The 17565-nt window shown below is 42.3% G+C and overlaps 3 protein-coding genes across 3 annotated transcripts; 1 reads left to right on the top strand and 2 right to left on the bottom strand.

The window, feature by feature from the left end:
• Window positions 1–1682: 1682 nt before the first annotated feature.
• Window positions 1683–3336, bottom strand: LOC142198600 (interleukin-17A-like). Its single transcript, XM_075269628.1, has 3 exons — window positions 3310–3336; window positions 2972–3207; window positions 1683–1920 (listed from the first exon to the last, which is right to left on the bottom strand). The coding sequence occupies exons 1-3, from the start codon at window positions 3334–3336 to the stop codon at window positions 1683–1685; spliced, it is 501 nt and encodes a 166-aa protein (XP_075125729.1).
• A 6837-nt stretch (window positions 3337–10173) lies between these two features.
• LOC142198601 (interleukin-17A-like) lies at window positions 10174–12323 on the bottom strand. Its single transcript, XM_075269629.1, has 3 exons — window positions 12297–12323; window positions 11190–11425; window positions 10174–10411 (listed from the first exon to the last, which is right to left on the bottom strand). Exons 1-3 carry the CDS (start codon window positions 12321–12323, stop codon window positions 10174–10176), a joined length of 501 nt encoding a protein of 166 aa, XP_075125730.1.
• A 1853-nt stretch (window positions 12324–14176) lies between these two features.
• Window positions 14177–17053, top strand: LOC142198602 (interleukin-17A-like). Its single transcript, XM_075269630.1, has 3 exons — window positions 14177–14206; window positions 14520–14770; window positions 16819–17053. The coding sequence occupies exons 1-3, from the start codon at window positions 14177–14179 to the stop codon at window positions 17051–17053; spliced, it is 516 nt and encodes a 171-aa protein (XP_075125731.1).
• Window positions 17054–17565: the final 512 nt, after the last annotated feature.

Here is a 17565-nt window from a genome sequence, read left to right on the forward strand (position 1 = left end):
TGGGTGTATATAGCCCCAATTCTATTGCTAGGGGACTTGCAGTGTATTTCTGGGGTGAAGGTGGGGGGGCACACCGTTGGAACGGGTATTGGGGGTATATATAGGGTATACGGGAATACACTGTCAGTGTATTCCATTCAGGATCCTGGGAAAGCTGGGTTGCGGCGATTGAGCCCGTCAGTGCCACGTTACACTGACAAGCTTCTCCCTGGAATTTAGCTCTTATAAGAACTGTTGGTTGTCTTCTCCTTCCTATCCTAGCCTGTCCCTGCCTACCCAGAATCTAAGCCCTAGCTAGCTGGACGGAAACCTCCGTCCTCGGTGAATTGCAAGCTCAGAATGACGCGAACCTGGGCGTCGCTGTTCTTTTAAATTAGAGGTCACATGTTTTCGGCAGCCAATGGGTTTTGCCTACTTTTTTCAACGTCACCGGTGTCGTAGTTCCTGTCCCACCTACCCTGCGCTGATATTGGAGCAAAAAAGGCGCCAGGGAAGGTGGGAGGGGAATCGAGTAATGGCGCACTTTACCACGCGGTGTTCGATTCGATTCGAACATGCCGAACAGCCTAATATCCGATTGAACATGAGTTCGATAGAACACTGTTCGCTCATCTCTAACAATGAGAACAACGTGAATGTCCTGGAGTAGCCAAATCAACCCAATGGAGAATATGTGGAGGATCATCAACTTCAAGAGAAGAGTCCACCCAGACTGATAGACGCATTAGACCCAAGACTGTAATTGTGGCCAACAAAAGGCCATGTCTTGTGCTAAACATGCGCCACAACCCCAAATCTTGCTTGCTCACTACATTGTACAAATGTGGATGGATTGGAGCAGGCCGGGGTGTGGGCGCCTCAGGCCGACATATTCATTATAACTCACTTATAAGAGGAATCTCCGGATCCTCTTCATAAGCCCGAAGACTCCTCCTAACTTGTTCTGTGGGCCAGTCAGGGCCTTTGTTAAGACTGTCACATGATATACCAGTCTTACTAAATCCGCCCCATCGTGTTATTTTATTGTAAGGGTTGTTACACAATACCAAATACATCATGGAATAGAATTTATTACATGGTCGCTCCACAGATTCAACAGCTCTGAATGGAAATATTTTCCAGTTTTCCCAGTACATTTTATGCATCGATATCAGATTGGTGGGGGCCAACACTAATGGATCAACCGCAGTGGGTGCCACATGTACATAGTGTACAGAGCTGGAAGTGGACAGCGCCATTCCTTGTGTAGTGGCCAAGCTGCGCTATTGCAGCTCAGCTCCCATTCACTTGGGTTCCAACACCCAGCATCCACATTGATTAGAGATTGGTGACCTAGCCTAAGGATACAGCCTCAATATCTACTCCTGGATAACACTTTTATAGGACGTCTCCATGCAGAACCCAAAAAGTACACGGTCCTTTGTAAAGTTGAGTCAGCGCACATAAGGCCCATAAGGTACATAAATATTTTTAATGCTTTTATATAATATCCGCATAGTATCTGACATTACATATAAATATATAAATAATATAATGTATCCAATAAATAAAGAAATTTACAAAAAATATATTCTTATAAATATGCGGAAAATTTCCATAAAATATATAAATAATAAATATATAAACGATAAAGATAAATTCTAGAATAAAATGATCGGACGACAAGAGACCTGAGGCTCCTCTTATCGGAGGTATTGGATGATGGGCCGGACACAGGTACAGCCCACGGTGACTAGCTGCTTGTCCAGCTTATAGCCGGGGACACATCCTCTCATCTCACGACGCAGGACCAGGATCTCCTGTCTGATGGGGACTGAGTTCATGCTGAGGTCCACCTTCCCCTCAGAGTCCATACAGCCGTGGTGGAGACATCTGGCCTCATGGATGACCACAGGGAATCTGTTATTGTCCACGTTGGTACTGGTGGAAGGAGATGAACAAATGTGATTATATAAACAAAAAAGACATAGATGAAATGGCTATCAAGGTTACACCCAAGATCCTAAACTCGTACAATGTAGAGGGACTGTCACGTATAGCACCTCGGTGGTTTTTAATGAGGTTTATGGAATATGAGACTATAGAACATAACTAGAGATGAGCGAACAGTGAAATATTCGAGATTCAATAATCGTTTCAAGTAGAGTCTCAATATTCGACTACTCGATCGTATATCAAATCCCATTATAGCCTATGGGAAAAAATACTCATTTCAGGGGAAACCACTATTCTACTAAAGGAGAGTCACCAAGTCCAGGAATAGCAGAGGAGAGTGTTTAGGAGGAGCGCTGTGCAGTTATTATAGTCTATGGGGTGCGTTCGCTTTAACTGAACAGCGCTTACAGTTGCGCAGATAAAAAGTAAGCTCCCTGGTAACAGCAAACTGCCAGATCTCCTGACTAGCAAGGACGAGCCTGCTGCAGAACCAGACTTGATTTGCCGCAGACTCGTCCTTGCTAGTCAGTAGAGCTGGCAGCTTGCTGTTACGAGGGAGCTTACTTTTTCTGATAGGAATGAATTGACCAGCGTTGATTGGCCAGTGTACAGTATTCGGTCAATCAACGCTGGTCCTGCCGGAGTCTCATCTGTGAGGAGGTGTAGTCTAAAATCAGACCACAATAGAGACTGCTGTGGTCCAATTTTAGACTCCGCCTCCTCACAGACGAGCCTCCGGCAGAACCATTGTTGATTGGCCGAATGCTATACAGTGTACGGCATTCGGCCAATCAACACTGGTTCTGCTAGAGGCTCGTCTGTGAGGAGGCGGAGTCTAAAATCAATCAACCAATCAACGCTGGCTCTGAATCGAATATTTACTGCGAATAGCTAGTAGTATTCGATCGAGTACAAGTATTCGAATACCATAGTATTCGATTGAACACTACTCGCTCATCTCTAGTTTCCATTTATGATATAAATCACAGCACAGATGTGAACAGACTCTTATTACTCCCTATTCTTGTATATTTACCTGTATTCCCATGGAGACATTGAGCGGCTCCTCACACTGTCCGCCATAAACTGTACAGAACTCCCACTGCCGACCTTCATCTCAACCTTCACACGTGGTGGAAATGTGGTGTCTGGTGGGAATGGACAATCACCCCCGGACACTGGAGGGACATCCCACCCATCTGTACCCGGTCTCTGCACTTCTAATCCATGGATGTAAGAGCTGAGGCTCAGAAGAAGCCATGTGGAAAGAACCTGAGGAGAATTTATATCATATGTAAGAGAGAAGTATCAACATCTCAACGTCTTAAGAAAACCATGGGCAATAATAGGAAATCAATGTTCAATTACACTTACCATTGATGTTCCCCAGTGGGCGGCCATTGTTCCCATAGATGTGCTCTGGTGAGGCTCTGCTGGTGGACTGTACTGTGACGCTGACTCCAGGCCCCATTATATAAGGGACACAGATGTCTCTGGGACTTCCTGAAATACTCATATCCTAATATTCTGGTTTCAATGAGTTAATATATTTTTGGTGTCACAATTGTAATATTTAGGGAATGTATCAAAAATATTGGTAGAATTTACAGATCGGGAACATCTCCGGCTATGGAATCTCTTAACTATTGATTAACCAGAAGAAGAGCGGACACAGTAATAATCCTCTCCTGGTTATCTGCACCCATAGAGATAAGAAGAGTCATAATATGAGAAGTAGATGACGTTCTGGGATTATCTCGGGATTATGTTTTTTGGGGCTTATTTGTCAGTAGAATATTAGGTGTGTGACTCTGTGTAACACTCAAGACTACTAAAGGGGGCACCACTAGAACTAAATGGTACAACATACTGGTAGGTAATGATAGAAAGGCATGGGGCATGCAAAGTCCTGTCTATAACATATGAAGCCACTAATATTATAGATAGCACATAATAAATGGGGGCCCAATACAGATTTTACCTTTTTGAGGCCCAGGACCCTCAAGTTACATCTCTGTGTACAGATCACTGATCAACATAAGGAGAAGGAGTAAGGAGGAGACAAGTGAGACCGGAACAGAAGAGATGGAAAGCAGCTAAATAGGAAGTTTCTATTTTACCCCAAGTGCTTTTTGTTCCACTAATGAACTACTACACCATAAATGTTAGTAGGTCTGTATAATAGTCATTTCATACAAGGTGAATATCAGATTGGAAATTGGTTTAGGACATTGAATTGTAAAGCATAAAGAACTGGAATTTTCTCTTTACCAATTCAATGGATTAAACTTGAAGTATAAACAGGAGATCATAGTTGTAACTGTATAGTAAATGTAAGGAGTTTGTGGATTTTAGGCCTACATTGAGTATGAAGGATCCCGCAATGGGAGAAATCGCACCATGAGGCTGAAAAAAAACATCCTGCTCGACCTCGCGCGGATTCCCCAACACATTCAGCGATGGATTCTGCGACTTCAGACTCTCGGCCGGAAAGACAAAATGTAATGGCAATGCCCTGCATCAGAATCCCATCACGGTTAAACTGCGGCCAAAGAATGGTTATGGAAGATTAAGAGAAATTCCGCTTCGTGTGAACTTACCGCCATTTGGACTTACCCTTATAGAGATCTCATTGCTCAACAAGGGGCAACAATGAGCACAGAAGGAAGGGGAATGGGAACAGATTCAGATTAGACTTTGATACATATAAATAAAACCAGGTCATACTTCTATTAGGAGCCATTGTAGACAGTCATTACCATGTGCTGTTATCTCTGAGCTCCATGATAAGCGGTGAGAGTCCTGATAAATGATGGCCTCCATTTGGGGAAGTCCTGGAGATCTTACACTGGTTTCTCTCTTATTATCTGACATAACAGGGTAGAGCTGGACAGTCCACAGGTCACACTGCTCACAGACAAGACTGGAACTTACAGAAACTCTTTGGACATTTCTGTTTCCTGAGATGGAGACTCCACCGGGAGCAACAACCAGTATAAATAGAGAGAAGGACTGGGATGTGAGAAGTAGAGGAGCAGATCTACTGGGATATAGCGCGCACCCAGCAGGAGAAGCAGAATGGTCCTTACAAGAACATCCCTCATACTTGTGAGTATCCCAGTGTTCCTTTATATGGACTAAAGGTGACTTTAGTAGAATTTCCTTAGTCCAACAGTTGGTCAATTCTCCATGTTATTCTCCATGTTGTCCCCATCTTTGTCCTTTGCTCAGGTGACTCTCCTGGTGTCCGTCTGCTCATCGGCCTTTCTACCAGAGGGGTATTTGTCCCACATTAATACTCAGGAAGGATCTAGGGATGAAGAGCCCCCCCTAGAGGCCAAAGGGAGATGTCCTGGAAGAAGGAACCGGCGCCTGCCGACCTCTATGGCAGTGGACATTAGTCTCATTGACACCAACTACCTGGACAGTTTGGTGCAGATGGAGGACATTAATTCCCGCTCACTATCCCCCTGGGAATACAGGTAATGTCTTATCCCATCAGAAGCATTGCTGAATAGTTTTTGTAAACTTCCAGAAGTCTTTTGCATGCTTTGAGGTCCATTTTGATGTCCTCACTGAGTGAAGACTAGTTGCCATACACATAGGGAGTAGAGGAGAATCTGCTCAGTTACTGTCCCTCATCCAAAAACAGCCTCAGGACCATACAGGACATATAGAGAGAAGTACTGACCTGTGCTGATGTGAATAATATGCATTGGTTATGATAGAAATCTACCGGCTGTAATAGATTTTCTCTCATACTTTGTGTTTTTCTTTTCAGTCTCAACACAGATCCCAACAGATTCCCCTTTGTGATTTCGGAGGCCAATTGTCTCACTTTCTCTTGTGTAGACGTTGATGGCCATGACAATCCAGAGCTGATCTCCTACCCCATCCAGCAGGAGGCGCTGGTCCTACGTCGGGAGCAGAAAGGCTGCAGCTTCTCCTATAGACTGGAGACGGAGGTGGTGACAGTGGGCTGTACATGTGTCACTCCTGTCCTCGCCTATCACTGATGATGTGGGGATGTAGATGGATTTTGGGGGATGTTTTAATTTATATTTAAAGCATTAAATGACAAAATAAACTGAGCCTAACTTCTCATCTATAGCATTATCTCTGGCTATGTTAAATTTTCGGTTGTACCCTTTTAGATATGTGATCAAAGATTGACTTGTGGTCAACCACTTCTCCAGTGTTGGCCAGGTCCATGCTAGGGTGGGACATATCGATACCATCAGTTGGTACATGGTATAAGTCATTGGGCTAGTACATCCTGGTGTAACATTAGGTGCGGAATATACTAATCATAGATGGCACCATGTTATCACTTATCAGTACAATTTTGTGGTTCTAAGTTGTAGGGAACCAAAATATCGTAGTTTGTGGGGCCAATCTGTACCTCATACATCTCCAGTTTTATAAAAGAGGCATGTGGTTGCCTTTTCCCTTTCAATACAATGTTTCTAAGGGACATGGCCTCTATGATACGCCATCCAATGAGACAGAAAGTCCACAGATGTGTAGTATAGTGTCATATGGACCACTGTACAGGCTATGTGTCAGTAATTCTGGACCTTCATGAGGAGAGCATTACCAAAATCTATAGTACCGTCTATGCGACTTAACCACCTGGGACTTAAAGCGAAGATACATCCCCATATGGCACAGAATATGCCCTCGCCTCGTAGTGACAGGTTTGAAGTTGGTATGGACAAGATTGCAAAAACAGACTCCATAAATCATATTGAAACGGGGTTTCGGCCGCCATCAATTGCTTTTGGAATCAATGTAAACTGCCAAAAACACACCACTAAAGTAAGAGAAGGTGGTGGCAACAACATGTCCTCCATATCAGGCACTGGACGATTTGCACAAGTTACAATTAAAATATCTTCATCAGAATACAGGAAAATCCTTGAGAAAATCTGCTACAGTCTACAAGACAACTGCAACTTGTGAGCAGATCCAATAGAGAATGAGTAGATGGTCTTCAGCTGAAAAGACCCCAGAGTATAATAATTGTTCATGGGTGTTCATTATGGGGCATAATGGTGTATGCAGGGGCCACTATGGGGCATAATAGAGCGCGCAGGAATGCGGCAGAGGTTGGTCGGTCGAGGTCTTTAGTGTCAGTCAGGAAGAGGGAGGGGCCATGTCAAAAGTTCGCCACAGGGCCCCGCCATTCCTAGTTACGCCACTGACCACACTGTTACCACACCAAGGCTACATATCACCATCACGTGACTAATACTCCCATACTGTTACCAAATTATACCTCCACACCGGGGCCACATATTAGAACCACATATTTACTGAATAATACCACCATGCTGTTACCAAATAAAACCTCCACACCATGACCACAAGTTACCACAACATACTGAGAATAAAATCCACTGTACTGAGACCTTTCGGCGTACAGTGATGATGTACAGGTGAATAATACTTCTGTACAGGTGCTCTGCAGGCCACATAAGTGACTACAGAATAGTTAAATCCAATGACCCTCAAGTGATTTTCTCTTTGATTGTAGTTGTTTTATCAATTCTTCTCCATCTGCCTAAGACTGTTCTTCCAACTACTAGTTAGAGATGGGTGAACACCTCAGGATTCATTCCGTTTTGGGTCTCAGATTAATTTTGGTAACCAGTTTGGTATAAACTTAAAACATAGTGTAGAATATTGACAGGACTCCTAGGAACCTATGTATAACACATAGTGTAGAACACTGTCAGGGCTCCTAGGAACCTATCTATAAAACATAGTGAAGAACACTGTCAGGGCTCCTAGGAACCTATCTATAAAACATAGTGTATAACTGTCAGGACTCCTAGGAACCTATATATAAACATAGTGTAGAATACTGTCAGGGCTCCTAGGAACCTATCTATAAAACATAGTGAAGAACACTGTCAGGGCTCCTAGGAACCTATCTATAAAACATAGTGTAGAATACTGTCAGGGCTCCTAGGAACCTATCTATAAAACATAGTGAAGAACACTGTCAGGGCTCCTAGGAACCTATCTATAAAACATAGTGTATAACTGTCAGGACTCCTAGGAACCTATCTATAAACATAGTGTAGAATACTGTCAGGGCTCCTAGGAACCTATCTATAAAACATAGTGTAGAACACTGTCAGGGCTCCTATGAACCTATCTATAAAACATAGTGTAGAATACTGTCAGGGCTCCTAGGAACCTATCTATAAACATAGTGTAGAATACTGTCAGGGCTCCTAGGAACCTATCTATAAAACATAGTGTAGAACACTGTCAGGGCTCCTAGGAACCTATCTATAATACATAGTGTAGAATACTGTCAGGGCTCCTAAGAACCTATCTATAACACATAGTGTATAACTGTCAGGACTCCTAGGAACCTATCAATAAAACATAGTGTATAACTGTCAGGACTCCTAGGAACCTATCTATAAAACATAGTGTAGAATACTGTCAGGGCTCCCAGGAACCTATCTATAAAACATAGTGTAGAATACTCTTAGAGATCCTAGGAACCTATCTATCCAATTTCTAGCTCTCGAAAGCAAACAGCCAAAGTTATGTCAATGTGAAAGTGATATTATTATTATTTTTAGACCCCAGAGTATAATAGTTGGAGGCCCAGAGTGGGTGTGAAAAAACATTTATACTCACCTTCTCTCACCTCTTTTGAACCTCTTTGCAGCTTCCGGCGCTCTCTTTCCACCTCTTTGGTGACATCATGCACCCAGAGTCACTGCTGAGGACTGCAACCAAATCACAGTTGCAGGACATCACCAGTAGAGCGTCAGATGCTGCATGGAGGCCCAGACGAGTTAAGTGAAGGTGAACATGTTTTTTTTAAATGTTTTAATCACGTCCCCTGAGCCTCTACCTATTATACTCTGCGGTAACTTTGGACCCCAAAATATAATGTGGTGACCATTTTTGTTTGTTGTACAGACGAATTTCTATTTGTTCGGGTTTGTAAAAAAAAAAATTTAGAATACTTTGGTCAAACTCAGCTAGGTATGAGTCTGTTCGCCCATCTATACCATTAGGTAATTTGCAAATTGCCGTAAAAGTGGGAGTGGCCTTTATAGAAGGGCACAGCTACAGTGTTGGCCAAAAGTATTGGCACCCCTGCAATTCTGTCAGATAATACTCAGTTTCTTCCAGAAAATGATTGCAATCACAAATTCTTTGGTAATATCTTCATTTAATTTGTCTTCAATTTAAAACCACAAAAAGAATTGTCAAAAAGCCAAATTGGATATAATTCCACACCAAACATAAAAAAGGGGGTGGACAAAAGTATTGGCACTGTTTGAAAAATCATGTGATGCTTCTCTAATTTGTGTAATTAACAGCACCTGTTACTTACCTGAGGCACCTAACAGGTGGTGGCAATAACTAATGGTTGATGGTTACTGGAAGCGGTTGTTCGCAGTTATTTTGTCTAAAGGTTGTGCTACCAAGTATTAGGCTGAGGGTGCCAATACTTTTTTGTGTAAAATGATCAATGATTTGACTTTTTTTTTCATTCTCTTTTGTGTTTTTTCATTGCAAGCAAAATAAATGAAGATATTAATACCAAAGAGTTTGTGCTTGGAAGAAACTGAGTATTATCTGACAGAATTGCAGGGGGGCCAATACTTTTGGCCAACACTGTATATATGTTTCGACCCAATTTAATAATATCAGGCCCAGATTGTTACTGGGTAAATGAAAAAAAAATCATGGTTCATATGTTAAATATATCCATATACCTGAATGCAAACAGTGTACTATATGCTTCCCTTGGACTGACTGAAGGATCAGACTACACACAGGATTTAGTAGTCTGTAACCATGAAGACACAGAAGTCTATATGAGAGCTGTGTACACAATACAGATAGGACGATAAATAAATATCTTTAATAATCTTATATCATAAATATCCATATAAATATGCCAAACATTTCCATACAATATATTCACTAATAAATACTAATAATATAATATTTTTAATACACTTATTTGGAGTGTTGACCACGACAACCAATCAGATTGCTCCCGTTTCCCGTAGGGAAGTTATAACTGGAATTTCATGGGATACCATAGGGCAACACTCAATATTCTTAGAACCCTTGTTACCGACCGCAACCAACCTGAAATCAGGTTTTTACTTCTACATCACACTAGAAAGACGGAACATGTCCACCGGTTGATTGCTATGGGGAACGTGGTCACCCTGACACATGGGTCTCCTCTTATCGGAGGTATTGGATGATGGGCCGGACACAGGTACAGCCCACGGTGACTAGCTGCTTGTCCAGCTTATAGACGGGGACACATCCTCTCATCTCACGACGCAGGACCAGGATCTCCTGTCTGATGGGGACTGAGTTCATGCTGAGGTCCACATTCCCCTCAGAGTCCATACAGCCATGGTGGAGACATCTGGCCTCATTGATGACCGCAGGGAATCTGGTATTGTCTACGTTGGAGCTGGTGGAAGGAGATGATCAAAAATGATAAATGAAATTGAAAATGATTTATTTTAATAATATTAATTCATGTTTTTGAGTATTAAGAACCCCGCCAATCCCCACTAGGACAGTGGCAGGATGGTCAGTAGGAATACGTGGTTCAACCTGTAGCTCCATTCGGATGCCACCGATCACCAAGTCACCCCTTATCTTTTGAATAGGGGGTAATTTCATGTTACCCGAGCACCCCTTTAATGATGGAATTGGGAGCTCTGTATCCTACAAGCTGACTACCATAGAAGAGATCTGAACACAGTGTAAAAGAAGGTCACACAGTAAGATAAAACTCAAGAACGTGACATTCTGTAGCTGGTGGCATTAGCGAAAAAAACATAAAAGCCAAAAAAAACAAAAAAACATGTTCTTGTGAAATGATAGCGTGACCTACCTGGGACATGTCATGGCGGCTGCCACCGTAGCCTCAGAGGAAGTGCAAATAGTTAACTGGGGTTGTGTCATAAGAAGAACGTGTACACTATATAGTGGTTCAGGGCTCTAGTAATGAGACCAGGAAATTCTTTACAAATTCTACAAAATTCATCGTAAATTCTAAAAAAAAATTCTCGTTCCCAGCAGATCAGTAAAATGAGACCATGAACGGCCACAAAGTTCTTACAATGATTGGGTTGAGTGTACTGTCATAGGAGAACTCTGCCCAATCACAGATTCAAAATATTACAAAAATTTTTTTAAAAAATTCAATTTTATTAATTCTAAGTATAGAAATTGACCTTTACCTGTATTCCCATGGTGAGACTGAGCGACTCTTGATGCTACTGGTCATGAATTGTGCAGAACTCCCACTGCTGATCCTCATATCAACTTTCACACGTGGAGGAAATGTGGAGTCTTGTGGGAATGGACAACCACCACCGGACACTGGAAGGACATCCCACCCATTAGCACTAGGTATCTGATCTTCTCTTCCGAAGACGTAGGAGTTGAGGCTCAAAAATAGCAATGTGGAAAGTATCTGAGAACATAATCAAGTGGGTCAAAAGAGCGTTAGTGGGGCACCAGACGTGAGGACCCCTACCAATTCCTAGACTATAGCTTCTTTATACGTCCCACTGATGTGATTGGAATCTCACAAAACATGTCTAAGCCCTACTGAAGGTCCCTACGAAGAACCATGGGAGATGTATGATATATCAGAAGAGAAACATGGAACTCCCCTTTAATAAAACAAAAAATTGAGGCCAAAGTGTTGTGTTAGATTTGCCTTCGGACTCTGGATACCAATGATATACTAGGGACCCCACTGATTTTCAATTGGGTAATGCGGTCAACAACTATTCCTTCTGCCCCCACCAAGAGTCCATGTGTTCTCAATAGGAAAACAAGAATAAGCCACTGCTATATTGCTTTTGAAGAAGCTTATCTCCCATGAGATCAAAGGATAGGACATCTTGAAATCCAACATGGCCAATCCATCTTATCCCCACCATCTACCATCGAGGCAGGACATCTCCAAACACGGTAGACTCTACCGTGTTTGGAGATGTCCTGCCTCGATGGTAGATGGCGAGGATAAGATGGCGTGTGAAAGTTGACCCTCTACCGGGTAGAGGGTCAACTAGTCCCATAGAAGTCATTGGGTTTGACTGATGTTCCTCTAAAGTATCTGACCATCTCTAGTTGTAAGCAGCTTAACTAGGGAGACTTTTATAACAGGAGGCGTGGCTGTGACAACCTCCCATTCATTTTCACGAACAGGTAAGTTGTTGTTACCCATAGAAAAGACATAGAACTAAAGTGGATTTAAGGAAGCCATGATTTTACGTAGTTCGAAGACTGGACTGAACCCATAATCTAATTGTGAAGAGAGGAAATGTTGCTCTTACCATTGATGTTCCCCAGTGGGCGGCCATTGTTCTCATAGATGTGCCCTGGTGAGGTTCTGCTGGTGGACTGTACTGTGACACGGACTCCAGGCCCCATTATATAAGGGATATGGTTTATTTTGGGTTTTCCTGAAAAGCTTCTAACCTAATATTCCAGTTTCAATGGTTTGGTTACATGGAATTTGACCCTTAATATAAAATATTAGAGAATTTACAGGTTGGGAACATCCACTGTTGTGGAGTCCTGGAATTACTTATTAACCAGAGGAGGCTGATACCGCTTTCCCAATGTATCCGACAGAGATAACTCCTAGGCTGTAAACCTCAATGTCAATGCTAAAGACCAAAGATTTAGTGCAGGTCATGCATGGGGGACCTTACCAATATGGACATCTATGGAATGTATAGCGTTCCTGCCCACGCTAGAGCAGGGCTTTCAGGGTGAATGGTGAGCTAAGAGTGCTGTGTACATTTTTGTGGGTAGTCACACCCCATAACTATGTCCCATTTTGTGATATGACTGGCACATTATGAGTCTATGCCATGTATAAAATAACAGAGTCTTTGGAAACCTCCTCAACGTTCCAGGAGAACTGCGAAGTATAAAGTATGATCTATGGAAAGTCAATGGACAAGTGGTTTTAAATTAAAGTTATAGGACCCCGTCATTTAGGGCAAGGTGTTGCGGACTCTGTGGTATCCTGTGGTTCGTTGGGCTTAAGACGGACAACAAAAAATATTCTGGTTGCTGTCCAGAATTAGAAAAACATGACTGCTTTGTACCAAAAACAGCAACCCACCATCTTGTGGTAGTACAACTATGTTTTTCTAATCTCCTCTAGGCTATGGCCGCACGTAGCGTTCCCGCAAAGGCAATGCCCCTGTTTGTTCCTAATCTTTGAAGCTGTGGTGACTGATCTTGCCTGGACCATCACCTCCGCACGTATTGCCGTACCGTAACTTATCCCTTGGTGTTACACACCAGTGTCCCTTGACTTACCCAGGTCAGCTGTCAACTACACCAGATCTACTACTAAAGGTAGCAACCTGGTGGTCCCATGTAGCGCAGTCCAGATACTAGAATATAGGGTGAAAACCAGGGGACCATGCTTTAGGGAGTAGCCCATAGCCAAGCCGTGTAGGTAACACAGTAGTTACACACCCAATGGCCATCACAACTACTGGTGTATCACAACTACTGGTAGCACCACTGGGCCACCAGGGATAACACTACTAGATGGGTCACCAAAGACTGGACCATGCAGCCATTTGTCCCCTAAATAAAGATGATGGTCTTCGTTGACCAAAATCTGGCACAAAAACCACCACCATGTCTTTACCAAATGCAAGAACCCCTTGGCAAAGGATCTTCTTCCCATTATTCCTGCTGTGCTACATGGCAGGGACCATATAACAGTCCATTGATGCTACCAATGACCAAACTTCAGAGGGTCCAGGCATTTTGGGAAATATGACCAGAATATAGGAGGAGGTTGGAAAACAGTGGTGGTGGGATTTGTGATTACAGTAGAGGTAGGAGAAAAGTAGGAAATAGAGGAACGTTTTCAAGACTTCAGAAGACAAGGTTTGATAACAGAAGATATATTATGGCCTCATATTGGGGAAGTACCAGGGTTCATGGGCAGGCCCTGTCACCTGATAAAGCACTTACATGACGGAGCAGGAGAGCCAGACGGATAGTCCAGGGTGACCGTCACACCATAAGCAGTGGATGAAGAGTGAAGTGAAACTTCTGGAATTTTCAAAAACATTTTTAGGTGGATTGAAACTAATGGAGACCAGTAGTATAAAGAAGACCAGGATTTGGCTTCCAATGGTACAAGCTCCAGATCTTTGGGAACATCACCAGAAGAGTCAGAATGGTCCATCCCGGAGTACTAGTGATATGTGTAAGTACATTCATATCTAGAGATCTAACTTTTGCACCTTCATACAACTTTAACAATTGTAAGTTTTCTTCATCGGAATTTACACGTCAGACCAAATTTGCACAGCTTGGTTCATGTAATCCAATCAAACGATTTTGGCATTTTCTGAAATTTTTTATGTAAATTTGAAGACATTTCTTACTGTGTAGTACTATGTGAGGTTTGGTGGATCTACTGGTCCTTGAAAATGTTATGAAATTAAAGGAAATCTCCACCATTAACTTTCATGATCCTTTGACTTTTATTAAGTCTCATACATTGATCTATTCCTCAGTTTGCCGTCCTGGTGTCTCTCGGTTCTTCTGCACTTCTACCAGAGGAGTATTTTCAAGATATAGATCCTCAAGAAAAGGCCAGAGATGAAGGACTCTCTATAGAGGAGAAAGGGAGATGTCCTAGAAGAAGGAACCGGCGCCTGCCGACCTCTATGATAGTGGACATCAGTCTCATTGACACCAGCTATCTGGACAGCTTGGCGCAGATGGCGGACATTCACATCCGCGCCTTGTCACCTTGGGAATACAGGTAATATTTATATCTCTAATTTTAGGAAATTTTTCTATACAAGTCACTGACTTGTAAAGTATTGCGGAATATCTTTGTACTATATACATAAAAATGTATTAATATTATATGATAGATAGATAGATAGATAGATAGATGATAGATAGATAGATAGATAGATAGATAGATAGATAGATAGATAGGAGATAGATAGGAGATAGATAGATAGATAGATAGATAGATAGATAGATAGATAGATAGGAGATAGATAGTAGATAGATAGATAGATAGATAGATAGATAGATAGATAGATAGATAGATAGATAGATAATAGATAGATACAGTGGGGCAAAAAAGTATTTAGTCAGTCACCAATAGTGCAAATTCCACCACTTAAAAAGATGAGAGGCGTCTGTAATTTACATCATAGGTAGACCTCAACTATGAGAGACAAAATGAGAAAACAAATCCAGAAAATCACATTGTCTGATTTTGTAAGAATTTATTTGCAAATTATGGTGGAAAATAAGTATTTGGTCACCTACAAACAATCAAGAGTTCTGGCTCTCACAGACCTGTAACTTCTTCTTTAAGAGTCTCCTCTTTCCTCCACTCATTACCTGTAGTAATGGCACCTGTTTAAACTTGTTATCAGTATAAAAAGACACCTGTGCACACCCTCAAACAGTCAGACTCCAAACTCCACTATGGTGAAGACCAAAGAGCTGTCAAAGGACACCAGAAACAAAATTGTAGCCCTGCACCAGGCTGGGAAGACTGAATCTGCAATAGCCAACCAGCTTGGATTGAAGAAATCAACTGTGGGAGCAATAATTAGAAAATGGAAGACATACAAGACCACTGATAATCTCCCTCGATCTGGGGCTCCATGCAAAATCTCACCCCGTGGGGTCAAAATGATCACAAGAACGGTGAGCAAAAATCCCAGAACCACGCAGGGGGACCTAGTGAATGAACTGCAGAGAGCTGGGACCAATGTAACAAAGCCTACCATCAGTAACACACTACGCCGCCAGGGACTCAGATCCTGCAGTGCCAGACGTGTCCCACTGCTTAAGCCAGTACATGTCCGGGCCCGTCTGAAGTTTGCTAGAGAGCATTTGGATGATCCAGAAGAGTATTGGGAGAATGTCCTATGGTCTGATGAAACCAAACTGGAACTGTTTGGTAGAAACACAACTTTTCGTGTTTGGAGGAAAAAGAATACTGAGTTGCATCCATCAAACACCATACCTACTGTAAAGCATGGGGGTGGGAACATAATGCTTTGGGGCTGTTTCTCTGCAAAGGGGCCAGGACGACTGATCCGGGTACATGAAAGAATGAATGGGGCCATGTATCGTGAGATTTTGAGTGCAAACCTCCTTCCATCAGCAAGGGCATTGAAGATGAAACGTGGCTGGATCTTTCAACATGACAATGATCCAAAGCACACTGCCAGGGCAACGAAGGAGTGGCTTTCTAAGAAGCATTTCAAGGTCCTGGAGTGGCCTAGCCAGTCTCCAGATCTCAACCCTATAGAAAACCTTTGGAGGGAGTTGAAAGTCCGTGTTGCCAAGCGACAGCCCCAAAACATCATTGATCTAGAGGAGATCTGCATGGAGGAATGGGCCGACATACCAACAACAGTGTGTGCCAACCTTGTGAAGACTTACAGAAAACGTTTGACCTCTGTCATTGCCAACAAAGGATATATAACAAAGTATTAAGATGAAATTTTGTTACTGACCAAATACTTATTTTCCACCATAATTTGCAAATAAATTCTTACAAAATCAGACAATGTGATTTTCTGGATTTGTTTTCTCATTTTGTCTCTCATAGTTGAGGTCTACCTAGGATGTAAATTACAGACACCTCTCATCTTTTTAAGTGGTGGAACTTGCACTATTGGTGACTGACTAAATACTTTTTTGCCCCACTGTAGATAGATAGATAGATAGATAGATAGATAGATAGATAGATAGATTCCATCTTTTTTCAAGATGCTAGCAGATTTTTTTATTTAATTTGTTTTATTTAATAACATTTTTAATTTTTTTTTTCAGTCTCAACACAGATCCCAACAGATTCCCCTTTGTGATTTCCGAGGCCAATTGTCTCACTTTCTCTTGTGTAGACGTTGACGGCCATGACAATCCAGAGCTGATCTCCTACCCCATCCAGCAGGAGGCGCTGGTCCTACGTCGGGAGCAGAAAGGCTGCAGCTTCTCCTATAGACTGGAGACGGAGGTGGTGACAGTGGGCTGTACATGTGTCACTCCTGTCCTCGCCTATCACTGAATCCCTCACATTTCTCTAGAACTGTTATATATTAATAAATTGATTTTCTTAAGGTCATTTCATGTTGTTTCTTTTTATACCGATCTCCAAATCTCCCGCAATGTCACAGGGTCTAAGTAGTTGTACCAAGATTTAAGCCTATCACCTCTCCTCTCTGACAGCAGGCATTAAACCTTCCAATACCTTGGTATGTGACCGGCGCCACGGGCGAGCCACCATGTTGCCTCAGATCGCCATACCCCGAGCAAGATCTGGGGACTGTGCTCCATTTCCATGATAGCCAGGAGGTTCCCAGGTCTGATACAGTAAGAGAAGTGCAAGGATATTCAATATATTGCAATGTATCACAATTGCAGTATATTGTACTGGTTATCAAGTCTCTGAGGGGGTCTAAAAATAAAAGTCGTATTAATAATAATAGTATTATATGATACCAGTACCAAGTACAATTTCTCCCACAAAAAATAAGTCCTATAAAATATAAAAAAGTTAGAAGGCCCGGAGTAGACAAT

The sequence above is a fragment of the Leptodactylus fuscus genome, chromosome 3, assembly GCF_031893055.1.
Source record: "Leptodactylus fuscus isolate aLepFus1 chromosome 3, aLepFus1.hap2, whole genome shotgun sequence".
In the NCBI taxonomy this organism is placed as follows: domain Eukaryota; kingdom Metazoa; phylum Chordata; class Amphibia; order Anura; family Leptodactylidae; genus Leptodactylus; species Leptodactylus fuscus.

Coding starts and splice junctions, on each gene's coding strand:
- LOC142198600 (XM_075269628.1), bottom strand. CDS start 3,336: ATGGCCGCCCACTGGGGAACATCAATG. Junction 3,208..3,309: donor CCCACTGGGGAACATCAATG/GTAAGTGTAATT, acceptor AATTCTCCTCAG/GTTCTTTCCACATGGCTTCT. Junction 1,921..2,971: donor ATGTCTCCATGGGAATACAG/GTAAATATACAA, acceptor TCCTTCCACCAG/TACCAACGTGGACAATAACA.
- LOC142198601 (XM_075269629.1), bottom strand. CDS start 12,323: ATGGCCGCCCACTGGGGAACATCAATG. Junction 11,426..12,296: donor CCCACTGGGGAACATCAATG/GTAAGAGCAACA, acceptor TTATGTTCTCAG/ATACTTTCCACATTGCTATT. Junction 10,412..11,189: donor GTCTCACCATGGGAATACAG/GTAAAGGTCAAT, acceptor TCCTTCCACCAG/CTCCAACGTAGACAATACCA.
- LOC142198602 (XM_075269630.1), top strand. CDS start 14,177: ATGGTCCATCCCGGAGTACTAGTGATATGT. Junction 14,207..14,519: donor CCGGAGTACTAGTGATATGT/GTAAGTACATTC, acceptor TCTATTCCTCAG/TTTGCCGTCCTGGTGTCTCT. Junction 14,771..16,818: donor TTGTCACCTTGGGAATACAG/GTAATATTTATA, acceptor TTTTTTTTTCAG/TCTCAACACAGATCCCAACA.